This window comes from Hypoxylon fragiforme (assembly GCF_022984875.1).
Source record: "Hypoxylon fragiforme strain CBS 206.31 chromosome Unknown GGS25scaffold_10, whole genome shotgun sequence".
In the NCBI taxonomy this organism is placed as follows: Eukaryota; Fungi; Ascomycota; class Sordariomycetes; order Xylariales; family Hypoxylaceae; genus Hypoxylon; species Hypoxylon fragiforme.
This window is the reverse complement of record NW_026054765.1, coordinates 1415727-1441250: the sequence shown is the minus strand read 5'-3', so window position 1 is coordinate 1441250 and position 25524 is coordinate 1415727. Positions and strand designations below refer to the sequence as shown.

The window sequence follows — 25524 nt, the reverse complement described above, 5'->3', positions numbered from 1 at the left end:
CTAGTATGAATTATTTGATGGACGGCGAAGGTTCATGTCAAGGGCGGAAGTATATAATGAACGTTTAGAAGAGAGCAAAAAAACAAAAAAAAAAAAAACAAAAAAAAAACGATTAATTGAAATTTGACTGACCTTGTGGTAACCCTAGGTGTAGGACTGTAAAGTAGTTGAGCGGTTGGTAAAGGGCGTTGATTGATGAGCACCGCGAAAAAGTAAGGTGGATGAGAGAAGCTGAAATGGAGGAAGAAAAATGAAAGTAATGTAATGTAGGAAGTTGATGTGTAGGAGGTAGAGTGCGAGAGAGTGCGGGAGAATGCAAAGTGGTTGAGTTATTGGTAGAAGGCGTTGCTTGATAAGTACTGGGAAGAAGTACGGCGGGTGGGAGAGTTTAGGAAGAAGGAAGAGGAATGTAAACAATGGAGCGTGGGAAGTTGAGGTGTAGGAGAGAGAGTGCGGGTGATTGAAAATTCAGAAAATAAAAAGCTTTAAGTACTCGAAATCGATCAGTACTAGGTACCTATTTGCGTACCTGAGGTTGCGTCTTCTCATATGGGTAAGGAAGCTCGCGTTAGTTAGGCATAATAGCATGCCGTTGCTCTAGAGTTTAGTAGAGGGTAGATAGGTATCAAGGTAGACGCTTCTGTTCCACAGCAACGTATTGTGCCTGAGGTTGTAGCCACAAGGGTGCTGAAAAGTGGTCACGTCCTAGGAATTACTAGAGTTACTGATGCCTTATAAATATATTACCGTTGACAGCCTCATTGGGTGCCAAAGCAACGCCCTGAAAAGTCCCTCTTTTCTATATAAAGGCTATGGCTGTTGCCAACCTATAATAGACAAACAGTCTTACCCTATAAGCAAAATGAAACTTTATGTTTGACGACAGAGTCTGTATCATCACGGTGAATTCTTCGTAAACATAGCAGATATTTGGAAATAGAGCACCATAGAATCGTCATGAACAATGTTAAAAAATGGTCTAAATGAGTTATATTCATAGACTGCATGACTCTTTTGGACTTGGTTGAATAATGAAAAGACTACGACGCGATCATATTCATTATAAGTTCTCTATCACCTCTTGTATGTTACATTAGGCTTACAACCGCACTTTTCTTTATAGTAAAATCTTCCAAAGACTTTTTTTTCGAGAAATCCCTAGAATCTAGTCTCCATGGAAATAAGTTTTATAGAGTTGGACGCAATCTTAACATTGTTCTCTACTTTTTGTTGGCTTGTATTTTCTATTTGTTGTGCTCCTCATCGACAAGCTCTGTATCGTTACTGTAGTTCTCAAGTGAGTAAATAGGAACAGACACAACTAATCATATCAAATATTTAACAGACAATCACCCGAAACCTTAAAAGGTCTACCAAGCTTTACGGGAAACACAGCGTACAACTTTTGCGTATGATTACCTGATATTAGGCAGTGGTAGGAGGAGCGTTGAAACTTGAGTCTTCCTTTCACCAGTATATTTTTCTTGTCATGATACACCGTGGAGATGATTCAGTATGTACACACCGACTCAAAGTACTTCTAGTAAATTATTTGTAATTTCAATGACCTGATCAGCCTACTAGGTGGTATAAGGGGAAACATTTCATGAACACTATCACTGTTTTCGACAATAATGTGTATATGTACCTGTAGGAAATGGTAACTTAGGTAGGTATCTATAAAATACATGCATTAGGGACCTAGGGAGGCAACTGACTGCTGCGCAAGTTCCCCAGAACAAGACCCTGAGGAACACGGTCGTTGGGTGGTTGTTAGGAATAGGGGTACTGAGCAACTGCCGGGCAGCTGTATGACAATTACGACAGACCCACTTATCATGTACATAATGTTTTTCCATACTACACCCCTGTCAGAATCTTGTCGGCTGTTAGATACCCCAGGTAGATCTGCCACCTGTCCCGCTTTTACACTGCCACCCGTAATATCAATTCATAGGATTTAGTTAGTGGACTAATTAGCGGTTGCCCCTTCTGTGGCTCAATCGATTAGGGGCTGGCTCAGGTGTCAGCCAGGTGGTGGGGTAGTCTATGAGACACCTGCCATAGCGACCTAACAGTCTGACAGGGGTGCAGCATGGGAAAACATTCTGCGAGCCACCCCCCTATAATTATGCACTCATAACCTCACATCAAATTCTTCACAATGGTAACAATAGTAACAAATAGTAGGTAACTTTGAATAAATAAATAATAGTACTATAGGCACACGGCACTGAGCAACAATCCAACGCCTCAAAACAAATCGTGCCAGATGCAAACCGCAAAGTACTTCCCAGTAGTAAGCTGATGCTTCAATTCTTCCCCATCGTACAAGCCATAATGGCATCATGCTCTCCACCCAATAAAAAACCTTTACAATCTCTTCTTTCGTATTTACATGCCTTTCCCCCTTGCTTTCTCATTTTGTTGTAATGTTTACAACTTCATCCCCGACATCTTCGCAACCCTCAAGCTCTGCCTCATGCTCAGGTCCAACATGATCTCCTCGCTGCCACCGGGGATAGCATACGCGCGTACATCACGGTACAGGCGCTCGACCTTCGCGCCCTGCCCGCCGCGAGAGTAGCTCAGGCCGCCAAAGATCTGGCTGGCCTCGCGGGCGCAGAACTCGAAGGTGAGGGTGCTCTGGGCCTTGAGGCCGGCGATGGGGCCGCCGAGGCGGAGCATGGCCTCGGTCTCGCCCATCTTCTGGCACTGGTAGATGAGGTTCTCGAGCCAGTTGTACGAGGCCTCAATCTGGCGCGCCATGTGCGCCAGCTTCATCCGAATCACCGGGTGCTCCATCAGCTTCTTGCCGAAGGTGCGCCGCTTGTTAGCGTATTTGACGGACTCCTCGTAGCACACGCGCGAGAAGCGCAGGCATTGGATGATGATGCCCATGCGTTCGTGGTTGAAGTTGGTCATGATGACTATAATTGGATTAGTTTATTGTTTTCAAAAAAAAAAAATTTTAGTCGAAAATAGCATACCTTTGAAGCCTTGGTTTTCTTTGCCCAACAGATTCTCAACAGGAACCTTCACGTCTTCGAAGGTGATGTATGTGGTACCAGACGACCATACACCCTGGCAGTCCATGCGTCTTGTGCTGACGCCACCAGCATCGCGCTCAATGAGGAGTAGCGAGACACCATTCATGCCTTCGCCGCCTGTCCGTACAGCAGTGGTGAAGTAATCGCACCAGATACCATTCGTGATCCACTTCTTCTCTCCGTTGACGATGTAGTGCTTGCCGTCCTCGCTAAGCTTGGCCTCGCAGCTCAGGTTGGCGACGTCGCTGCCCGCATCGGGCTCGGTGATGGCCAAGCAGATTCTCTTCTCACCCGACAAGATTCCGGGGAGGATTCTGTCCTTTAAGGCCTTCTTGCCAAACTTGATTAGCGGTGGGCAGCCGATACCGAAGCCGCCAATCATGTTCCAGACGAATCCGCCGGATCCGGTGCGCGACATCTCGTCGGTGACGATCATTTCGTGGAACAGGTCCCACTGCTCGGGTGCCACGGACTTGACTCTGCTTTTGGTATATTCCGTCGGGTAGTGGACACCTAACAGGCCTGCGAGATACCCGCGACGACCGGCCTCGAGGAAGATCTCACGCGGCACCTCCTTCTTCTCGTCCCATTCTGTGACATTCGGCTCGATGTCATTCTCAATCCATTGGCGTATTTCAGCACGGAGCGCAGCGTGGGATTCGTTGAAGTAGGGGGAGTGGAACTGCACTCCGATGATTAGTAAGGTCATTGAGAGGCACGCATGATTGGGTGGGGGGGAGAGACATACCCCTTGGTACCAGTTGGGATCTGCGAATGGAATTAGGTCACCATACGGCTCCAAAGCCTCGGCTTCTTCTTGCACAGGAGATGGGACGAGCGCCTTCTGGGTCTCCTTTGTCGGTTTGGGTGCAGCGAGGGTCGAAGATGGCTCTGGTTTTGGCTCGGCTTTGGGCTTCGTATCTAATGAACCGACTTGTAGTGACGGCTTATACTTCTTTAGGATACCTTCGTTGTGATATTTCCAGAATTGCTTGGACGCATCTTTTCCAGCGACTCGTGTTAAGATCTTCTTTCCGCCTGCACATTGAAGATTAGATTAGCGACATTGACTGGGAACTCGACTCAATTTAGACACGTGCGGATACGCATGGTTTGGAACATCCCGAAAGCTAATTCTCAAAGGTGTAGCAAAATTGATTTGAATGGAATTGAATTCAAATGGCATCTTAAAACATACCAGGGTGGTCGTCTTGAAACTTGGTCAAATCGTAGACATCGTCATCAACGATAATCCATAGCGAATCGCCCTTGTTGTGCGACGCAACATCGCTTTTGGAGAAAGTCTTGGACATTATGAGAGATGCTTATCTATACAGAATAAAAAGGGTATTTGTGTATTATTTTGGTGGTATAAACTATATAGAAATTGGTGAGTAGGAATGCGACGTAGATAAAAAGTAGGTATAATATAAGATGTGAAGATGTGAGGAAGATTGCTGGAAAGATTTCTAAGACTTTGAAGACTTAAAAAGCATCTAAAGGCTTCACGAGAGGCGACGAAAAGTAAGCTCGGCTTATTACAGCTTGCCGAGTCTTTAATATTCTTCAATGCTATTGACCTTACCCGACATGTGATTCTTTAATTCTGGAAGGTCCACGGTATGCCCATGTTAAGTGGAACCCCCCCTGGCCGAAAACAGCCACAGATACTGCACTCAGTGCTACAGCTCCCTAAGATCAGACACTTGTAAGCCACTCAACACGCTGGTATTGCTTATTGCTTGTAGCCAGTTGGCAAATGATAAACTGCCTGGCCCCACGGATGCTAGGTACTAGTACTACTAGTCGTAGTGCCTAGCTCTTTACCGAAGCAGAGGGACTAATAGAATCTCCGGGGCTCCAAGGTTCAGGTTTCATGGGGAAAAAGTATGGCGTTCCTACCTTACTCGTACTTGTCTAACCTAGCGTAGTCCCATGTGTTGATGTGAAAAAGGTCATGCCTTGAAGTGTATTGGCATGTGATTCTAGGTTAGATTTCTCAAATCGGAGAAGAAACATTGACTACTGTGAATGTTATGGAGGCTAAGGTTAGAATGCTGCGGAGCTCATGGTGATGTCACCTTTTTTTACTATGCAGTAAAAAAAAAAAATCTCCAGGGCTCTTCCTAAGGTGGGTAGTAGGCTATTAATTGGAGAAGCTGGGGAATCTTAGGATGGGGGTCTCAAGATGCCGAGGTATGTGACTACAATTCAGCACGTCCCCAAGGGCTCCACAACTAGTCATTAGATCGCAACCCCTGGCTGCTCGGATGCCGACACTTGTAGTTACTTTGAACACACTTTATCGCAAACGATTTCTTGTCTCATCTTCGCAAGTAATGAAGAGTAATGTCCCATCGTCATGTTTCTCCGAGTCGGATAAAATGTCTTCTTACCTACACATATATGTCTGAGTCGGATAAGAATATGTGCTTATCTACACATTCCATCTTGCGAATCACTCGTTAGTTATATCAAGACGAACAATGTGATAGTAAGTAACAGCAACATTTGACAAACTTGACGAGTGCGTACGTAAGTGCCTACTACCATCTAGGTTAGATACTGGGCCGCTACCTATATATGTGTGTACTCTCATAGCACAACGTGCGTCGTCGGAAAGACGTTGTCGTCAGATTTGTTTCGAATCACCAAGTAACTATAACCACCCTTATTGTCTACTAGCTAGATGGTCAAAAGAAGCCCAGCGTAACGGATCTAACCTTACACGCGTTTTTAGCGCCGGTCATGATGTCGCTAACCGTCTAACTTTGGCGGGTAATACAGCACATTACGCGCCTATAGCGGGCTTTATCGCAGGCCTATGTCTCGCGCAACAGAGCCTCTCAACCAATGGATATCATTGTCAGCGTTCAGTGGGAGACAAACTGTGAAGCTCGGACCACTATGGATTCGTTGTTCGATTGGTTGGCAGGGCTTCAATTAGGAAATCCCGATTTAGAAACATTGAGACTTGAAGCTTCCAATTCTCCAGACTCTCTTTGTTTGAATTCATCGTACAAAGACTTGTTGGCTGTCGGTCTTCTTTACTAAAATTGCTAAAAATTGTTTCATCAGGGTTGAAGTTTCCACTTGATTAGGCGCTTGTTTGTTTCTGATTCACTGGCTGAATAATGGCTATCCTTTTCATTGTCAGGCCGTTTAAATACCCAACATGATTTCTTACACAGTTACTTGTACAAATGCCCTCTTCTTCATCATCATCGTCAGTACACAGATGACACTGGTTGTCTTCGCTTCATTCTGCACTCATTCAATAATTACTTAATAATTTCACTCTCTGTTAGTTTCCTTTTATGTTTGCTGCTTAGCATATTCTGTTCGTTTCGAATTCCATTTCTATCTCTAGGTATCTACCTATCCTTCTATCTACACTTTCCTTTAGGAAGACACACATCGTACGCCTCGAATCGACTTCCACACATTTTGACCCGAAACAACATACAACATTTGTAAAAAAAAAAAAAAAAAAAAAAAAAAAAAAAAGGCAAAATGCCCGCCATAAAATCTTTCGTCACCAAATTCGGCAAAGGTGCCGCTACCAAGCAAGTCTACATTTACGAAACATGGCTGCGTTGGGTCGCACGTGGCATCCAATTCATACTCGCCATCATCGTTTGCGGTTTGTATGGCAGTCGAGTCAACCGAGATCACAAGGATGGAAATCCGCAGTCGGTAGCGTGGGTCTACGCCTTGATTGTTGCCGGCCTCTCGAGCATCACCTGTTTCGTGTATGCCATCCCAAACCCATTCAGCAAATTCCAATCCCACCGTCTCTTCGCTTGGGATCTCACCCTTTTCGTTCTATGGATTGCGCTATTCGGCACCTTTGCCGTTATTTTCCTCAAGCGCGACGATGACAAATACGAAGGCACCAGCGTTGCGCTCATGAAATGCGCTGTCTGGGTCGATCTCGTGAATGCCCTCTTCTGGGCTGGTACCGGCGCGTACGGCTGCTTCCGTACTTTTGTCGGCAAGAAGGTTAATGGAAAGATCGACCAGTACCAAACTAAGATTGAGGATGGCTTACAGTCCAAGGTAGACCAATATGCGGGTCCGACTGTAAGCAAATACGCAGGTCCGACTGTAAGCAAATTCAGCATGAACCTCAACCCCCTCCGACGGGACATGGTGTAAGAGGTATGGGCGATAGTAGCGGGAGATGAAAATAGAAAGGGGACACTGGGAAGGTTTTTTTTTGGTGTATGACTACCTAGACGAAGATATGATCTGCTGTTGGTTGGCTGGTTTGATTTGATTCGGGTTCGGTTTCGGTCGAAGGTGTTAATATCGGCATTTTCATAGCATGGAGATCATTGCGTAGTCCTTTTTTACACACCCAGGAAACCTTTCTCGGTCAGAAGGTAGAACAGTTTCGGGATAAAGGGGTTCTGGTTCTTCGCGAACTATTAATGAGGCTTACCTGGTAATACAACGATGCATTATCTCAACGTATGTGTAAATCCTTCTGTCATGTGAGCTCAAGGTTCAAGGTTTAAGGTTGACAACTAATTGCATTATGTTTCCCAACCAACAACACATCCCGGATCCGGCTTAAACCCCTCCGAGAACTCGCCGTATCGTTCGCCTTGGCAACCCCCTCCCCGGATGCAATATGATTTCCTAGGTACACTAATCCCGTCTATGTTCGCCTTGCGCTGCCTCGACTGCGTCTTCCTACTTACCGGCAGTGTAGACCTACTGTTGGATGAGCAAGCCCTACTTTATGAAGAATCTAGAAGGTCGAACCGTGCTTGAGTATGTCAGGAGTGAAAGGAGTTGGAGAAGGTAGGTTTTAAGGGGGTTCAGTATATGACTTTAGGCGGAATGCATACCACGTTTGCTTGGTAGGTGTTCGTTTTTTGTGATGCTAGCTACACTTTACGACGTAACTGAGTTGTACATGCAAGATAGCGGTGAGAGGTGTTGGTCCTACGGTTTGATGCTGTTGGTGCCGTTTGTTATGTACCCCTAGGTAGGTAAGTACCAGACCCGGAGGTCGGATGGTGTTTGTAGATATAGGTATGGATGTTACGTACCGAGGTAGGTAGGTGAGTTCGCCGGTAGACTCCGTTTAGTAGTGCCGAGGAAAGATAGGGGGCAGACAGACAGACAGGCAGACACACCATATGACCATTTTTCGGTAAGTAAACGAGTTCAAAACATTTCAACTTCGGGAAACAGAAGTAACTAAACATACTAGGCATCTAGACACATACCGACCGGTAGACCAGTAATTAACCAACAGATTCTTTTACCAACCAACCAGCCATATCATTTCAGCCCCATCAGAACAGCCTCAACCCCTGAGCTTAGAGCCTTTCTCACCTCACCCTCGTGCTTGCAATTTCCCGACTCGGTAGCAGATCCATAGCATATGCCGGCAATGATACCATATGCTCCAATGCCCCCTATTCGAATAAACCACAACAACCCAAGACAACGAACACGAACAGCACGAAGAACATAAGCTGCCTCCCCGTAACATGGCGGAATATCCCAACCCCCTCACTAACCCTCCAACGCCTATACGCCCTCTTGACGCCCACAACCCTCGCCCCAAGCACCCGATTATACGCCCTCCTCCCCGCCGTCAGCGTCACCACCACCGGCTCCCTCTCCCTCTCCCTCTCGCTCACCCTCCACCCATCCTTCCCCACCACGACCCTCCTCTGCCTCGCCATCACCCCCTCCACCAGCCTCACCTCCCCGTCCCCGACCCCACACTCCGCCAGCAGATCCAGGACATCGTACACCGTCCCCCACACCTCCCCCATCGCGAGGTCCAGCACCAGCTTCCAGAATTCCCGCAGCGGCGCGGCGCCCGCGAACGCGCAGAGCTGCACGAACACGCGCGCCTGCAGCACGACGAGGTCCGGGTGCAGGGTCCCGGCCGGCTGGCGGGACTCGACCGTGCGGGGGGCTCGGGAGGGGGAGGCTTGCCGGTACTGCGGGGCGGTGTAGGCGCGGAAGCTGTAGGCCGTGCTTGCGGTGGGGTGCGCGAGGAGGGCGGCGAGGGTGGGCGCGCTGGTGCAGGACATCAGCTCGCGCGCGCCGGAGACGATGTCGAGGGGGGCGGCGGGGGAGGCGCCCGGGAGCGTGGCGGTGGCGGGGAGGTCCGCGGGGGCGTCTTGGGAGAACTGCTTCGCGTCGAAGGTGTACCCGTCGAGCTCGCCGCGGCGGAAGACGCGCCGCGTTGGCTTGGGGGTCTCGGGTGCGGGGACGGCGGGCTGGTTCTCGTTTTCGAGTTCCTCGGGCGCCTCCTCGGCCCTGCCCCGAGTGCCGAGCTTCCGGTCCATGGCGGCGGCGGACCACCCGTGCGCCAGGTTGCTGTAGTGCCGGATGCTGAGGCACTGCGCGTTGCCGTTGCGGCGGTGCGCCGGGTGCAGCTGCGCGAGGATCGGGTCGGCGGCGAACAGCAGCGCGCCGATGCGCCGCAGCTCGCCCAGCGGCATCCAGCTCCTGCCCCGGCCGCAGCGGATGCGCATCCCCTTGCCCGGGCACGTGAGCACCCAGAAGGTGTCCGAGAGCTTCTGGTACACGCGCCGGACCTCGGCGAAGGACTTCTCGGTCGCCCAGAAGGTGGGCGATTGGAAGACTACGACTTTCCATGTGTAGTGGTTCATGTGCCGCTCGGTTAGTACTTTGGGGATTCTGAAGTCGGGGGGCTGCGTTATCGACCACTCGACGGTGTCGCGCAAGTGCCAGGACTCCGTATCATTGTCCAGGTGAGCAGCCGAGGCAACGACACGGTCGCCCCTGTGGCCTTTGGTGGCGGTCCGGATGAACGTTCCTACCGCTCTGTCTATATGGACTGCTATGGACGCTGGGCTTGTTTCGTCCTGGGGAATGTGGATGGGCTTTCCCTTGGCATTTTGGAACCGGGGAGGCTTGGGACGGCTCGCGGTGTCGAGCTTGGTGGCGATGAAGAACTCCTGCTGGATGCTGAAGCTGTGGGCTTGACTGTCTGCCATCTTGTATCTGCTTTTTTTTTCTTTTTACACTTGGGTACCTAGGTACTGGCAACGAAAAGCTGACGGGCGCGGAAATTGGCGTATCCGCTTGTGTCGCTTCAGCGACTCCTGTGGGTGGTTATAAACAATTACATGTAGTGAACGCACACAAATTGATTGTTTTGGCTCTTGATGCCTGTTCAGTACATTTTCTTTGTTAAAGTATACTAAACTAAGTCTGTTCATTTCTTAAATCATCGTGTTCTTCCAGCCAAAACGAGCATACTCGCCAGATTTAATTCTTTGATAACAGGGTTAGGGGGGAGAAAAGGGGGGCGGGTCGTGGAATTCTCGTCGGTTAAACATGTGACCATGAAGTAAAACTTGAAAGCGATTAGTCCTTCTGGAATATCATTGTTAAAGATCATAATATCACAGTTTGAGTGTAGAAAGTTTCTATTAGGTACGAATTTCAATTCAATAAATTAGCCGTAGACAAAGAATTCTCAACGACATCCCCCTTTATAAGTAACAAAGAAAATCCACTTGATCATTATGTGCCCTCTTTCGCGTGCTGTTCATCCCGAGAAGGCTAAACTAAACGTCAAATAATGCTAAAGTAAACAAAAGAAACGCTAGGTGTAGCAAGGAAAGTCATTTGTTCCAACGCAACCATGTAGACATATGAGAACGAAGCACCAGAATATCATATTCCATCCCTCTCCGCTCCTCTAAGTTCATAAATGGTCATGATGGTGGCCCACTGAAGTTGAGCCTGATGTTGCTAGTGATGTGAGAAGCTCAGATAGGACTCAGCGCCACCCGAGCATTCTTCTCTCGGGGGGTCCAGTCGAGATGTGGAGAGTATGGCGGTGCCTGTGCCTTACCCTGGGCGGTGGGGAGACCAGTCGCATGGAGGCACACTCGTGGCAGTGGCCATCGTAGTAGATCTCTCGCCGCTCCATGCAGCCGTGGCATGTGCCAACAACCGCACCCGGCTCGGGCAGGTAGTACGGCTGAGGCTGAGGCGGAGGAGATGGCGGAGGCGAGTGATAGGAGCCGTACCTGGTTCTGGTGACTGACTCGGTTTGGGTCGGGACGATGCGCAGGCTTGATCCCGGCGTGTTGTAGATGAAGGCATTGCTGTGCCTGAAGGATCTGTCATCCATCGTCATCTTGCCCCGGTTCACGATATACTGCGTCGGGTGGGCGCTATGACGTGTCTCGTGCGAGAGTTGACGGGCCAGGTCATGGGCAAGCCCGTGGTCATGCTCGCGGATGTTGTAGTAATATGATGACATTGCAAGGTACTATGTAGGACTTGTTACTTAAAATCTTGGAATTGATGAAGGGTTGTAGCTCGAAATGGCAAGGCAATTGAGACTAAGGCAGGAACGCAGGTAGTATCGTAGCCTTGGAAAAATGAAAAAATGAAAAATGAAAAAAACTTTGTCTTTATGGGTTAAGAGTATCGAAGGAATGAAAATAGAAGGGGACGGAATCGGACGTGTCCCCGATACTTTACTACCTATTTATGCAGGCAAGCTTGTAGCCTCGAACATGTCATACGCGCTTTGCCTGGCTTACGTACGGTTATCAGTGAGAGTTGGTTGTAGAGAACCGTTTGCATTGGAACTTATTTAGTCTAGCCATACCGAAAACTCGGTCGCACTGGGTTGATCCTATGTATCCAAGCGACAGGGCGGAGACCAACAGATTTACTGTAAGTAGGTAAACAATGTTGCTTCGAACATTCGGATCGAATATATAGGGAGGGGGTATATCCGTTGAATTTGAACAACAATTACTTATACCTACCTAGTATGGGTAAAGAAAGACGCCTAGATTGCCTAGTTAGGTTGCCTCGTAAGGTTGCATTTGTTATATGTAGTCGGTACGCGGGGGAATCTTGTGCGCACAGCGCAGACAAGCATGAAGTATGCCACTTACAGTAAGTAGGCACTTGCTTTGCGCCACTCAGCATATGTATGGCCATGTGTATGGCCCACCATGCTGTGCATTAGATCCTGCAGCTACCGTGTTATTGGATAGATGAGGTTCATCTTGCGGTGAACCCCAAAAGTGTTGGAACTTGTACACAAAAGCAACATTGAACATTGAAATGCCTGGGTTAGGTGCGTACCCGGTACTTTTGCGGCTCAGTAACTGTCATCCAACGATTACACGCCCCGACTTTTGATAGGCCTAGAGTGGCTTGGTGATGAGTGAGGGCGGGAGCCGACTTGTGTTTGCTTTTTTTGCTGTTTTTGCTACTTCAAGTCACATCTAGAACCTGAATGAAACCACATCATAACTAACTTAGGTATTTAGTTATAGGCCCGAGCGGCTGGGGCTGCAGGTAGGTAAGTTGTATTGTGCATACAAATCTGAGAATCTGAGATATCATCTTACCTAACCACTAGTTTCAACCACACGTTATTATATCCGGATGTATTGTACCTGGGCAGTGTGACAGTGACAGTACCTAGTATGTATGTCGTTCTTAACATCATGGCCTGCAGTATGTGTGAAACGAGTCACCTTAGTCACAAATGGCGATGCTATCAATTCGAGAGCGCGACCATATGTAGTTCAAAATAATACCTACCTTAGCTACCTACCTAGGTGCACAGTACCTGCCACACTTTAGATGGCAATATGAGACTTTCTGGTGTGATATTCATGTTCATTTCTACCTAGTATGGAGTGTTACCCCCAAGAAATATCAGGTCTTGGCATTGGTTTAACCTTCGTTCACGGTAACGTGAAGATTTGTGCGGAAAGAAGAAGACTGCATCAGCTAAATCCACTGTGACTTCATTCTGATGGTATTATTTCATTTATAAGCCACTGAAAACCAAGTAGGTAACAAGGCATGTCCTAGCAGTAGGTGACTCAGATGTGCCTCGGTGACTTTTGGCGTTACGATATGTCGTTCTCCCCTGAGATATAATCTGTATCGATTTCTGCTCTCTAGAATGGGGTCCGGCCTAGAGCCACCATCCACATATTCCCCTACCAAAGTTTCCACGAACAATCAATATGTCTGGCCCAAACTCAACGCCCGCCGAACAGCCTATTGCTCCTGTGTTGACGAAGGAGCAATTAGAAGATATATGGAGACTAGAAGAAATGAGACACCGAATTCAATTTCGACAGCTTTTCAAACACCTCCAGCAACGCCAAGACCGTGTACCAAAGTGCCGAGGGGGTAACAAGAAGGCTGACAAGAAGCATATTGAATGGCTCAAAAGACGATGCAGAATTATGAACAAGAATCCGGACAATGTAAGTCAAGCTGAGCATAACATGTGAAGAGCAATTGGTTGACTGGTAGTAGTCGGTTCTAGCGGCCAGATTGCCAGCTCTCGTACAAATGGAGCTTGCCAAGCGTGAAGAGAAAGAGCCTAAAGTCGAGGTTGTCAATGTGCATGTCGACTACCCTGAGACTGGTCAGATCACCAGCGGGATGCACAAGTTGGGATTATAGACAGTAGTCTGGCTTCGAGCCCACGGCCCAAGTAAATCAACGCCCAGGACTGCGATACCGTATGGCTCGATGGAACTAACTATCTCGTCACTGCTTAGTGTTTATCGAGTGGCTTTGAAGCCTGCCCAGTTATCCGGTCGTTTGGTTCGATGCTCAGAGCTCCCAAGTTGGGGAAGGATGCCTACCTACACTACAAACAAGAACCTCGCCCCTGAAGAGGAGGACGAAGCGATTGTAGAAAGTCTAGGTAACCCTTCTGGGGACTTGAAACCCTTCCCAAGTTTGTCACACATCATGCGAGGAGAATAGCACGATGATCTATTTGTAGGAAGCTATAGCTGAATAAACACATTCGTTATTACTTAGCTCAGATGACTTGCGCAATATATATGCCACTAGTTACCTAGATTAAGCCACCTCGCCAGTTTACTCCCCACAATGCCATCGCATCTACACCAAAGCGGCCACATTCAAGCCATCATCCCCCCCCATCTGACCCGAAGCATCACCAACAACTAGATTCTCATGCCCCACCATATAGGTCACCGGTAGCTGCATGAAAAGAGGGGAATCTTCACCCAGCGCAGCAGCATACTCCTCGCTCTTATAGAACGTGAGCCAGTCATCCCACTCCCTGACATACACTTGGGCGCACGCGTCATAGTCCAGGACATTCCCACCGAGACTCCGTATCCGCTCCTTCATCTCGGGGGTTTGGTGGTGCTGGGGCCCGTTAGCTAATGTAGATACTCATACGCAGACAGAAGAAAGGAAAATCAAATCATAGAGTGCGAAGGTGGAAGGGGCGGAGGGGGGTCGGCCTACCTGAACGTAGCGCACGACATGCTTACGGAATCCATGAGTTGCTACCGCTAGGTCGGCGTGGACTGTTTGCCAGTGGCCGAAGAAGGTGTCGAAGTCGACAGAGTCGAGCTTCTTGAAGAAGACGGATATCTTGATGTAGGGTTGGAAGTTGGGTTTGGCTTCGTAGCTAAGCTGGGGGTGAGTGAATTCGTGTGACACCTTTGACCAAGGCATGTTGGCAGGTAGGTACGGTTAGCTAGTTGTCAGTACCTACGAGAAGAAAGACTCTGGGAAGTGGCCTTTTTATCCATCAACTTCCAGTTCTTCTAGAGTTGGGGTATGTATGTATGTATGTGTGTATGTGTCATCACATGGATGACTGGAAGGATTGTGCTACTATCCATATAGAGTTGTGGCATATGTCGCTAACCTAGAGTATTCATGCATAAACCATCTTTGGAGTACCCTTCCTTAGCTAAAAAGTTCATTTCATCTGCATTTGAAGAAGCTTTAAGCTGATCACAGTATGACTTCTTATTTCGAATGTGGGGCTTTGATAGTATCGTAGCATTGTTTAAAGGGGGTTTGTAGTTGGGAATGACTTCAGAAAGCACTTTTATCAAACGCGAGGTAAGGGACGCCATGCTATCGTTGTAGTTCAAGCAGTGACATCTTTATCGATTTTCCGCCTCCAAGATGCTTTACATCTCTCGCCCCATGCTGGGAATATTTGATAACTTAGGCCACATGCACGTGGGGTATCTGGGCTTGTAAGCATAATTACTGAGAAGGGATCCACGTGATTTAGGTTAGGCGTGGCATAAGAAGAGATGCAATGCTTAGACCTCAAAATCGGCAACCCTGGAGATCTATACAGTGTAACGTCGTCTGTGTATAAAAATGCCAACAGCGGCACCGATGGATATCTCTCCTGACTAAATCTCACATTTTATACACAACATCGACCGGTCTGATATAAGTTCCACCTTTCTTCAAACTTCTGATCAAAGAGCCGATCGGGGATGGATGCCCTTCACTACCAGCCACAGAGATGGAAAAGCTGCCCGCTCATCGTTAACTCAGTATGTATGTTAAGCAACCTAACGATGACGAACATGAGAAGGCAAATAAGGGATGGATGGCGGGAGTAACTAGCTAATAGGATAGCTCCATCCTCGTTTGCAAGTGGAGTCTCCCCCCTTTATAAGTGCTGATAGCCCGACTACACCAATTCACGTCATTCCTTGTTCCAACAAGTTGCTACGATTGAATTCAACTTTGGGTACCTCTACCTAGCTAGGTGATACTACTACTAATAAGTTTCCATTCCACAGTGACTTCTTCACGGTACAGCCCATTCAGGCGGACGTATACTTCTTTCGATCGATATTCCACAATTGGGCGGACAAACACTGCATCAAGATTCTCCAAAACCTCATCCCGGCCCTAGAGCCGGGCGCTAGAGCGGTTATCCACGAGGGCATCCTTCCAGGCCTTGAAGGTCTAAGCACAGCTGATGCGCGAAGGGCAATGTAAGTCAGCGAATAGTATAGGAATATTCCTATCTGTTACGGTATGAATGGCTGATGACGCAACAGAAACTTGCATATAGGAATGCAGCAGCTTCTGAATGCCCAGAAGCGTGAGATGCACGAATGGCCCGAGCTATTCCGTAGAGCGGACCCTCGTTTTCGATACGTGGGAGCCAAGAAGCCTACCGGTGCCATGCGTTGGATCATTGAAGCTGAGTGGCAAGAGTAGATGATATATACCCAGGTAGCTACCTACACACCTAATAACCCATATAAATCACAGGACTTCGTAACCCCAACCCAGATCCAGATCAGTTATTTATACGAGTGCTATCACAGTACCCAGACAGGATCTAGAATTGAACTACCCTGATAAAATAAAACAATATCTAGGTGTATTGGTAGGTACGTACCCAGTATTGCATTGAGAGAGCGGCAGGATTTGCATCTTCGAACGAGAGCCATTCGTCGAAAATACGGGACGATCTAGATAAGAGTTTTCCGGATAGATCCAATGGAACCACAGCTGTCAAACCACCCCTGCTCGCTCGCACTCGCTTCGTCGCCAAGGCTTTCGTCACTGCCCCGATGCTCGCCCAAGGCCAATGAGAAGGCCGATCAGAAACAAGTAGAGTAGGCGAGTGCGAGTGCGATGAACTGCTTTTTGATGATAGTTTTGTATGAGATATTCGCTGAATCTGGCAGTAGTGAACTTTGGTCTGACACGATGGATGGGCATGTATTTCAGCCCCTTCGAAGACGTAATGAACCTGCGCAAAACAAACAAGATTGGCCAAGTTTTGAGTGGGATGTTATATACCTCCCTACAGGTATGAGGTGTAGTTCAAGATGTAGACCTCCTCATCTCACAACAGTAAAACTCCAGACTTACACCCTCACGATAACCCGAGTCTAACATCCTTCACCACCACTCACCACCCCCAGCATGTCGATCAACTTTCCGCCGGGCATCATCCCGCCGTACACCAAAGTCTTCGGGCCCGGCGCGAACTGCACGCTCGAAACATGTCCCATCGAGCTGAGCGTGTACCGGTACCGGCCCAGCCTCGCGGCCAACATCACCTTCCTCTGCCTGTACTGCCTCTCGGCGTCCATCCACCTATACCTCGGGATACGGTGGAAGACGTGGTTCTTCATGGGGTGCATGCTGCTCGGTGCGGTGAATGCGGTCTTGGGGTATGCGGCGCGGATCGCGATGTACTATAACCCGTTTAATTTTGTGGCGTTTATGATACAGATTGGTACGTGCTTGGAGTGGTGTTGTTGTTGTTGTTGTTGTTGTTGATGCGCAGGACTACGCTGACTTGTGGGTAAATGGTTGAATGGATCAGTTTGCGTAACGAGCGGTCCGGTTTACTACTCCGCTGCTATTTACGTAACGCTTGCTGCGACGTGAGTTTTGCTCCCCCTTCCCCCCTTTTGACCATATATACTCCCTGCCAGATATCCTGAATCCGGTCGCCTAACCATAAACAGCATAAAAAACATCTCCCCCACCCTCTCCCGCTTCCCCCCCAACCTCTTCTACTGGATCTTCATCCCCAGCGACATCATCTGCCTGATCTTCCAAGCCGCGGGCGGCGCCCTCTCCACCGCCTCATCCGGCACAAGCCAAATCGGCGTCGACATGGCCCTCGTCGGCCTCAGCCTGCAGGTCGCCGCCATGCTCATCTTCTGCGCCTTCTTCGCCGACTATCTCGCGCGGTACTTCCGGTCCAGAGCGCGACGACCAGGTTCTAGTCTGACGTTTCGGACGAGGCTGAGGCTGTTTTTTGGTTTCATGGCGCTGGCGATTGTGCTGATTTTGGCGAGGTGTGCGTATAGGCTGGTGGAGCTCAGAGAGGGGTATAGCGGGACGCTGATTTCGGACGAGCCGCTGTTTATTGGGCTGGAGGGCGTGTAAGTCTTTCTTGATATCCTGGTTATGGGTGGCATCGGCTAATGTGTGCAGTCTGGTCATTTCTGCCGTTTTCTTCCTTATGATCGGTCATCCGGGGCTTGTTTTTAGGAATCATCAGACCCGGTTGGATCAATTTGGACTTGTTGATGTTCAACCTAAATGACTTGCTTAAGACCAACATGAACCAGAATAATGCTGAAAGGAATAGGACGTCCAGTGACAACTTTTGATAATTACAAATTGGCCTGTCATCAGCACCGTTTATAAGAAGCTACAGATAATACAAAGAGCTGAGATTTATAATGTGAGAAATCGTTGAAGCTCAGAGACCATGCAGGGTGGAGACTCCCCTCAGTCCCAGAAAAGGGGCTAGAACATCCGTCGAGTTGCTTAGAACTGCTGCGTGTCGCTTAGCAGAAGTCGTAGAATTTCCATACACTTGTGCGATCACGTCTGCCCAGGTGATTGCCGAGTATAAGGGAGCATCGGACTCGCAAATCTTTCCTTCAGGGGGGAGGGTACCGTCGGCCCAATATGCTGAAGTCGTCCGGATGGTGCAAGCTGAAGGGGCAGCCAAGGATGAATGCTGTGATATGACATTAACATTAGTGACTAGCTTAAGTTTTAAACACGGAGTTAAAGGAGAAAACGAAGAGTTGGATTAAACTTACACCCCATCCGTTCACGGTTAGAACGACACTATCTTCAAACGTCGAGCTGACATTTTTTGCCGAGACCAAGGGCGTGAGACCGTCAAATATGTTGCCGATGAACAAGACCGGGTTTTTGGTCTTAACGTTGAAGTCCCCTGTGTACCTCTCCTTAGGCTCGATCTTCCACTGAGCACAGGCACTGTATATGTAAGTCGGGACATCTCCCACTAAGACCATCAGGGTTAGCTTTTTCCGATATGCTTGAATGATGGATCACTTACGGAGTCTACTCGTTTCCGCAAGGCGTTCGGTGTACGGGACAAAGTCCGCGAACGTATCAGTCCGGACCATGTTGTCACCGCACTGGATACCTAGGAGAGCTTGTTGGGTTGCGAGTTGCTCAAAGACAGTAGGCGTGGTCGAAGGTGATATTGCCTCAATCAATTGCGCGAGCTCATTCAGGTTCCCTGTTAGTAGATCATTGAGCATTGTCGCCAACCCTGGCCACAATGCGCTGCTGTAAATAGCATTCACTATGAGAGTTTTCAAGGCGCTGTAGTCTACTATGAAGGACCCGAGTGGAATCGGGTGGTACTTAACGGTATCAAGCATGTTCCAGACGGCTTGCTCAAGTTCAGCAGCTGTCTTGTTGTTGCCTTTTCCTAGAGCGCAGTTCTCTCGATTGGCTACGCAGCCGGTGAAGATAGCTGAGAAAGCCTTGTCTGAGTCGGTCCACTGTTCTAAGACGCTGCATATGAAAATAAGCAGTGTGCCTAGCATGTATATTCATGGGATAACGTACATCTGTGAATGATAATATTCGTGTGGATTTTGAACACCATCCAGAATCATCCTTTCAACTTTATCAGGAAACATGGCAGCGGTAGTGGCACCTAGTGTGCTTCCGTATGAGAATCCTAAGATGTGTTGTTAGCAGTTTAACTAGATATACACCGATGTTTCATCTAACCTACCCCAGTATCGAAGCAAGCCGTCTTCTCCCAGCGCGTCAACTACCTGCATCATATCTCTGGCCACAAATGCCGAGCTAAGAAGACTACCGGTCTGGTTCTGTGTCTTGAGACAGGTAGAAGCCATCGTGTTTGCATGAGCCCAGTTCCTAGCCAATTCCACGTCGGACTGGTTACTGGGTCCCTGGGAGAACAGATAAGACCAAGCATCGAACTCAGTTTCGAAGCACTGCATGGGTATCTTAGAGCCACTCGTGCCGCTGCCAATTTGATTGTTGTTGTTAATAATGCCATCGGGTATTATGATGAGGAAAAGGGGACATGATCTTACCGTGGATCGAACGTAATGAGATCATATTGACGACCCGTGAGCCTAGAAGGATATTAGCGACATGGCTATTGATAGGAGTCGTGGTCTCCTTTACTTACGCTAGCAATTCTTCAGATAGAGTCTTTATACCCAGTGAGGCACGTCCACCTTCTCCCGGGCCGCCGAAATTGAAGAGAATACTCCCCTTTGATGGCTTAGTTAGTGCGGAAACTTTCACAAGGTCAAGCAAAAGTGTTTGGTTGGAGTTAGGCTCAGTATAATCCAGTGGAACCAATAGAGTGCTACATTCCATGGGAACTTCGCTAGGGACTTCGGTCTCATTGCAAGGGCTCCATTGTAACTTTGAGATCCCAGGGAATTGAGCAAGAGATAATGCAAAGAAGGAGAGTTGTAGTATGGTCCTGAAAGATGACATGATCAACTTGATGAATGAGAAATACAGATTCAGTGTGAGGGTGAATCGCGAGAATGGACGATCGAGGAGTTTCTAGGCGGGCAGGAAGAGTCATATAAGTACCTCTGCCTTGTGATTTAAATTTCTTACCTGGGGACTTATTACTCATATCGGAACCATACTTTTGATCCTCTGATCATAAAAACGAAGCTTAGCAGCTGAATACCACACCTTTTACGTCTAACCGAATTTATCAAGAATTATTGTTGTTGTAGGGAAGAATACGCCGTAAATGCAATACGGGCGGGGCCGAGAGTGGCAGACGCGTTGCAGATCCCGATTTACTACGGCCACATACGGCATATACGGCGTATACGGAGTGCCATGTTAATATGGAATGGAAGAGGAAATACTGTTGCCTTGTGGCTTAGACGTCGCATTTATCCGATTGGTACCTTTTCAAATAAGCTCATGGCTTATGACTGGATTGCAGTCAGCCTAATAGAAAGAGGGACAAAAATATATTGAGATTGAGAAGTGTGAGAAGCAGCCGTATTCGACTAACCTAGCTATGTACCTAGGTAGTCATTTGCTGCTGTCACGTGAGCTTCGGCAAACACTGAGCTCTGAGGCCCCTGAACATCACGTCCAGCCACATCAACCTACGTGCATAGCCACACTTGCCAAGACCTACCCTAGGTATGAAACCTGAACTTCGCGTCTACGTCATCATTCGTGACATTGCGAACTGATAATAATGCTGATTATTTCAATTTCACAGTCGACTGTTCTTCTCTTTCCCATTTCATGTTTTTGATTGGAGGACGACCAACATAATTGGCCAAGTTCCACTACTTGCAGCGCCTACTAGTCTAATAGTTACCTAATACTTCTTATAGTGGTAACAAACTCGTTATGCTCATTATTTCGTTTAATGCTTCACCTCGCGTTTGTCATCTACGCCATACCCCTATCACCATCCCCATCTAACACCTGACGTTCAACACGGAGTGTTAACAAACAGTGAGAATGGAATTCCAGGCTATAATGGATCCTCCTAGCCAACCAAACATTGGCCTAGGTATTATGGAGGCAAAGGTTAGTATGCCTAGGTCTTATATATGCGAATCTTATGTCTAACGTCTCGTTACCGTTATAGCCCAAAGGCTCCGCGTCCCTTGCCGCTATTGTATCGGCTTTCGTTCCCACCTGGGCTACCGGACTTCTTTTTGTTGCTATATTCGTCCTCATCCGACATAGATATCCCAATATTTATGCCCCTCGCACGTTTATTGGAAGTATACCAGAGAAGTAAGAATTTCTTAGAAATTTTCTAGTAGCTCTCGTTATTAATAAGCACTACAGAGATCGAACCCCTTCTGCTAGCCGTTCATACTTCAATTGGGTTCATACTATGCGCCAAGTTCCCGATAAATTTATCTTGTATCACGAATCACTTGATGCTTTCCTTTATCTCCGTTTCCTCCGGACCATCATCTTCATCTGTTTCGTCGGTTGCTGTCTCACATGGCCTATTCTCATGCCCATAAACGCTACTGGCGGTGGTTCCTCAACCGAACTTGACAAGATAGGCATCGGCAATATCAAGAAGAAGAGCCATTACTATGCTCATGCAGTCATGGCCTGCGTATTCTTCAGTTTCGTCATGTTCACTATCGTACGAGAAAGATTCTGGCTCATTGGCTTGCGTCAAGCCTGGACCCTTTCCAAGCCCGTCTCGCGACGGCTTTCTTCGCGCACTGTCCTTTTTCTATCTGCGCCGAGGGATTCCCTGGAGCAGAGTAATATTCACCGTTTCTTTGGCGAAGAGGCTTTGCGCGTGTGGCCAGTAGCGAAAATAGATGCTATAGAAAGTTTGGTGTCGAGTCGTAAATCCAAAGTCGAACAGTTAGAAGCCGCAGAGATGTCTCTCATTCGAAGGGCTTACAGAGCAGGGAAAAAGCTTGCCAAGAACTCCAATACTACGAACGGCATTCTAACTTACGAGGCCATTCCTGACTCAGTGAAGAAGTCTATCCGGCCTCGACACAAGGTTGATATTTCTCTAATGAAGGAAAATGTGGACAGCATCGAGTGGCTGCGTAAGAAGATCAAGGAGGAAGACGCAGAGATTGAAGATGCACGGAAAGCTTACGAGATTGGCGAGACTCATGGAGGAGCGGCAGTATTCGTCGAATTTACTACGTGTGCCGAAGCTCAGCGCGCATGTCAGCAGGTCGCATCTAGCAACTTGCTAGCTCTTGGTCCTCGTTATACTGGTGTTTTACCCAACGAAGTCATATGGAAAAACCTCACGACTCCACCGGCTCGCCGTATCTCCGAGGAAGGCACTGCTCTCATGATTGTCGTTGCTACAATTGTCTTTTGGTCCATTCCCAGCGGTCTCATTGGTTTAATCTCCAACATCGGTTATCTTGCCGAAAATTATGAGTGGTTGAGCTTCTTAAAGAACCTACCCGAGCCGGTCATTGGTCTTCTCTCTGGGCTGGTACCACCTTTAGCTACCAGCTGGCTCAGTAAATTGGTACCAGGCATATTTAGGTGTAAGTGTCTCACGATGCTAATCGAATCCCCAATCAAGATACTGATCCAGACTAGACATTTTCAAATCGTTTGGATGCCCTACCAATACGGCCACTGAACTCAAGGTTCAAAAATGGTACTACATTTTCCAGGTGATACAGGTCTTCCTCGTCACTGCTGTCTTCTCCGGCGCAGCACCCGTTGCCGCGGAGCTGATGAAAAGGGTCAAGGATCCCACCTCAATTCCTGAACTTCTAGCAAGGCAGCTTCCCAAGGCGTCAAACTTCTACTTGACTTATTTCATTATTCAAGGCACTACGTCTGCTGCTGACAATCTGCTTAACTACTCGGACCTTCTCTCATATCTATTCTATGACTACTTCTTTGATAAGACTCCGCGACAGAAGTTTACCAGCTATACGAGTATGAAGGGGATTGCGTGGGGTAAATTGTACCCAAAGGTGAGAATAAACAGCCCCTTTTGAATGTGATGAATTTCATGCTAACTGGGAGGAATGTGCAGTTTGCCAATTTTGCCATCATTGGTGAGTAATCATTCTCGTCCATATCTCCGATATAGTCTACTTACTGTTATCTAGCGATCGCCTACTCTTGTATCGCACCGCTAGTACTTGGTTTTGCTGCTGCCGGACTATCCCTATACTACATATCTTACCGATACAATCTTCTCTTCGTCATCCAGCCCAAGATTGACACGAAGGGACAAGCCTATACCCTTGCCTTGCAACACCTCCTTACCGGGATCTACATTGCCGAGCTATCCTTGTTCGGCCTCTTCGTCATGAGGACATCTACAGGTCCTTCTATCATAATCGTGATTCTGCTCATCGTAACTGTGCTATACAACGTACTGATGAATAAATACCTTGCGCCGCTCGAGCAGTTTTTGCCGGCCGACTTGACGGCCCGATCTGAAGGAGGCGATGAAGGTGCACCGCTACTAGCATCAGCGGAGGAGGGTCAGGCAAACACGATATCACATATTCAGCGCCTAGGACAACAGGCACACATACCTCAGACTGTTGCAGAGCGAGTGCTAGACCCAATCGCCCGCTTCTTCGAACCGCAATTCTTTGCCTCGTACAACGCTATGCGAGCCTGGCTTCAAGAAGGGGGCTCGTTCGAGGACGAAGATGACGTACAGGAGTACTCGGAAGAGCAACTCCGCAGCGCGTACCTTAACCCCGCGCTGACGAGCAAGACGCCTCTGATCTGGCTTGCTAAGGATCCGATGGGAGCTAGCAAGGTGGAGATCTCGGAAAATGAACAGAACGGGCTGAAGGCGAGTGATGAGGGTGCTTGGTTGGATGAAAAGGGGAAGGTGAAGTGGAGTGTGGAAGACTTTAGTGAGGTGCCGATTTGGAAAAAGGGCGTAAAGTATTAGCCGAGGGAAGTCGACATCTTAGGATCAGAGAGTGAGAGTTCATGGTGTTAGTTGGCTTAGTAGATACTATCTAGGTCGCTTTATAGCGTGTCTCTTGAATTACTGGCTTAATGACCAAAGAACATACGGGTACCTACCGCTCAGATTATGTATCATCTTGGCCGTCCTTGTGATGTATTTACCAGGTTACGTACTAGGCTGATAAGTCATAGTCGTAGTACTTAGGGTGTCGGTCTCAAGATTCGGTTTTCTACAAATATAGAAGAGCGCGTGTCAACGCACGGCCGAAATGATAATCATTGCTCGTAAGGTTTTGCTTGACAGATACCAGCCCGCCCCTATTATTAGGTACATAAGAACCAACTTAGACTTTCCGTCCCCTAACGTACTAACTACTAGGTACTTCGAGAACATTAGTACGGCTTTCGAAAATTCAGGCTAATCAGCTGAATTTGATTTATCTTACTAGGATTACGTTTCTAAGAAGCACCGCCACTTGTAAGTTATCACCATGAAGTTACCTTGATTCAGATGAAGTATCGTGGAATGTACATATAGTAGCCAGCCACTAGGTACATACCTAGTCCCCGCTTCACATGTGCCCTTTTCAAGTCTACCAACTACTAAGTTCGCCGCCGCGCGCCGGGCTATCGCATCTCACCCACTTACCCTAGAAGAAACAAGCTCCCACGTGGCCCGTAGATAGAGTTAAGCTTAAGTCTACAGACGTGACAGCTATCAGCTATCTGTCTATCAAATAGCGTGGCGCTAGAATAATTGGGATGGCATCCAGTCCGTTTGGTGTAAGTAGTGCAAGCTTATTTCTTTCGCGTCGACATAGCAACCAGATGTCTAAAGGCCTCTAGTGTCATTCATGGAATGTTATGTTTGATAGGTACCTACCTGTTAACCTTAATGGCAGGAAGTACTTGACACGCACACACATCTACAGGTACCTAGGTGACCAACCTACCAAATACAACATTGAAGCTGTCAACGATATAAGCTTCTAGTTAGTAGCAATGCGATATGCATAATAGGCATTTAGGTACCTAGTAACTATATACGCCAAGTTTCGCCCATCTCTCCCCCTAGCCTCCACATATTGTAGATCAAATAGGGGGGAGGACCAGACCCACTTTAAACATTTCAAGAGGCCAAAAGCTTGGAGGGGGTTACCTAAAGCGCCTACTCGGACGCTGCCAGGTGGTTTTCTATACCCTAGGTGCCTTCCCTAGTAGTAGGTAAGCAGCAGCTCCCAATCTTGCTACCGACTCACACCTGCCAGTTCGATTTGGCCATGGAAAATACTCTCGTAGCGTCCTGTCTCCGTACTAAATAGGTATCAGTGGGGTCAACGCTAAGATCTGGGGGGTCTGGGGAAGATGTGGGGTGTGTGTCCACTTCTAGATGATGACTAAGACACGTGCTGGATCAGGGTACCCACGTGACCCC

General features: G+C 48.0%; 9 protein-coding genes across 9 annotated transcripts; 4 read left to right on the top strand and 5 right to left on the bottom strand.

Annotated features, from left to right (window-relative positions):
- Positions 1-2436: 2436 nt before the first annotated feature.
- On the bottom strand, positions 2437-4363 carry GGS25DRAFT_516172 (acyl-CoA dehydrogenase NM domain-like protein; the record flags this gene model as incomplete). Its single annotated transcript, XM_049263168.1, has 4 exons — positions 2437-2930; positions 2991-3732; positions 3799-4088; positions 4249-4363. 4 exons carry the CDS (start codon positions 4361-4363, stop codon positions 2437-2439), a joined length of 1641 nt encoding a protein of 546 aa, XP_049112337.1.
- A 1971-nt stretch (positions 4364-6334) lies between these two features.
- GGS25DRAFT_86608 (uncharacterized protein) lies at positions 6335-7358 on the top strand. Its single transcript, XM_049266083.1, has one exon. The coding sequence runs from the start codon at positions 6564-6566 to the stop codon at positions 7206-7208; it is 645 nt and encodes a 214-aa protein (XP_049112336.1). The 5' UTR covers positions 6335-6563; the 3' UTR covers positions 7209-7358.
- Positions 7359-8230: 872 nt separating this feature from the next.
- GGS25DRAFT_510700 (uncharacterized protein) lies at positions 8231-10435 on the bottom strand. The gene has a single exon (XM_049262667.1). The coding sequence runs from the start codon at positions 10043-10045 to the stop codon at positions 8483-8485; it is 1563 nt and encodes a 520-aa protein (XP_049112335.1). The 5' UTR covers positions 10046-10435; the 3' UTR covers positions 8231-8482.
- On the bottom strand, positions 10436-11487 carry GGS25DRAFT_510696 (uncharacterized protein). The gene has a single exon (XM_049262666.1). It carries the CDS (start codon positions 11323-11325, stop codon positions 10837-10839), a length of 489 nt encoding a protein of 162 aa, XP_049112334.1. The 5' UTR covers positions 11326-11487; the 3' UTR covers positions 10436-10836.
- Positions 11488-13893: 2406 nt separating this feature from the next.
- Positions 13894-15041, bottom strand: GGS25DRAFT_510687 (EthD domain-containing protein). Its single transcript, XM_049262665.1, has 3 exons — positions 14749-15041; positions 14340-14617; positions 13894-14237 (listed from the first exon to the last, which is right to left on the bottom strand). Exons 2-3 carry the CDS (start codon positions 14550-14552, stop codon positions 13965-13967), a joined length of 486 nt encoding a protein of 161 aa, XP_049112333.1. The 5' UTR covers positions 14553-14617; positions 14749-15041; the 3' UTR covers positions 13894-13964.
- GGS25DRAFT_526304 (O-methyltransferase-domain-containing protein) lies at positions 15015-16079 on the top strand (the record flags this gene model as incomplete). Its single annotated transcript, XM_049264960.1, has 3 exons — positions 15015-15088; positions 15653-15850; positions 15917-16079. 3 exons carry the CDS (start codon positions 15015-15017, stop codon positions 16077-16079), a joined length of 435 nt encoding a protein of 144 aa, XP_049112332.1.
- A 500-nt stretch (positions 16080-16579) lies between these two features.
- Positions 16580-18076, top strand: GGS25DRAFT_86054 (RTA1 like protein-domain-containing protein). Its single transcript, XM_049266081.1, has 5 exons — positions 16580-16680; positions 16737-17112; positions 17203-17263; positions 17348-17770; positions 17823-18076. The coding sequence occupies exons 2-5, from the start codon at positions 16797-16799 to the stop codon at positions 17932-17934; spliced, it is 912 nt and encodes a 303-aa protein (XP_049112331.1). The 5' UTR covers positions 16580-16680; positions 16737-16796; the 3' UTR covers positions 17935-18076.
- Positions 17382-20650, bottom strand: GGS25DRAFT_510665 (alpha/beta-hydrolase). Its single transcript, XM_049262664.1, has 7 exons — positions 19825-20650; positions 19727-19768; positions 19399-19655; positions 19227-19341; positions 18706-19172; positions 18443-18651; positions 17382-18357 (listed from the first exon to the last, which is right to left on the bottom strand). Exons 1-7 carry the CDS (start codon positions 20139-20141, stop codon positions 18094-18096), a joined length of 1671 nt encoding a protein of 556 aa, XP_049112330.1. The 5' UTR covers positions 20142-20650; the 3' UTR covers positions 17382-18093.
- A 223-nt stretch (positions 20651-20873) lies between these two features.
- GGS25DRAFT_85977 (DUF221-domain-containing protein) lies at positions 20874-24254 on the top strand. Its single transcript, XM_049266080.1, has 6 exons — positions 20874-21218; positions 21280-21431; positions 21486-22684; positions 22740-23125; positions 23188-23209; positions 23264-24254. The coding sequence occupies exons 1-6, from the start codon at positions 21150-21152 to the stop codon at positions 24067-24069; spliced, it is 2634 nt and encodes an 877-aa protein (XP_049112329.1). The 5' UTR covers positions 20874-21149; the 3' UTR covers positions 24070-24254.
- Positions 24255-25524: the final 1270 nt, after the last annotated feature.

Coding starts and splice junctions, on each gene's coding strand:
- GGS25DRAFT_86608 (XM_049266083.1), top strand. CDS start 6,564: ATGCCCGCCATAAAATCTTTCGTCACCAAATTCGGCAAAGGTGCCGCT.
- GGS25DRAFT_510700 (XM_049262667.1), bottom strand. CDS start 10,045: ATGGCAGACAGTCAAGCCCACAGCTTCAGCATCCAGCAGGAGTTCTTC.
- GGS25DRAFT_510696 (XM_049262666.1), bottom strand. CDS start 11,325: ATGTCATCATATTACTACAACATCCGCGAGCATGACCACGGGCTTGCC.
- GGS25DRAFT_510687 (XM_049262665.1), bottom strand. CDS start 14,552: ATGCCTTGGTCAAAGGTGTCACACGAATTCACTCACCCCCAGCTTAGC. Junction 14,238..14,339: donor ATGTCGTGCGCTACGTTCAG/GTAGGCCGACCC, acceptor AACGGGCCCCAG/CACCACCAAACCCCCGAGAT.
- GGS25DRAFT_86054 (XM_049266081.1), top strand. CDS start 16,797: ATGTCGATCAACTTTCCGCCGGGCATCATCCCGCCGTACACCAAAGTC. Junction 17,113..17,202: donor GGCGTTTATGATACAGATTG/GTACGTGCTTGG, acceptor TGAATGGATCAG/TTTGCGTAACGAGCGGTCCG. Junction 17,264..17,347: donor TACGTAACGCTTGCTGCGAC/GTGAGTTTTGCT, acceptor AACCATAAACAG/CATAAAAAACATCTCCCCCA.
- GGS25DRAFT_510665 (XM_049262664.1), bottom strand. CDS start 20,141: ATGTCATCTTTCAGGACCATACTACAACTCTCCTTCTTTGCATTATCT. Junction 19,656..19,726: donor CTCATTACGTTCGATCCACG/GTAAGATCATGT, acceptor TCAAATTGGCAG/CGGCACGAGTGGCTCTAAGA. Junction 19,173..19,226: donor GAATATTATCATTCACAGAT/GTACGTTATCCC, acceptor TTTCATATGCAG/CGTCTTAGAACAGTGGACCG.
- GGS25DRAFT_85977 (XM_049266080.1), top strand. CDS start 21,150: ATGGAATTCCAGGCTATAATGGATCCTCCTAGCCAACCAAACATTGGC. Junction 22,685..22,739: donor GGTACCAGGCATATTTAGGT/GTAAGTGTCTCA, acceptor GATCCAGACTAG/ACATTTTCAAATCGTTTGGA. Junction 23,210..23,263: donor TGCCAATTTTGCCATCATTG/GTGAGTAATCAT, acceptor ACTGTTATCTAG/CGATCGCCTACTCTTGTATC.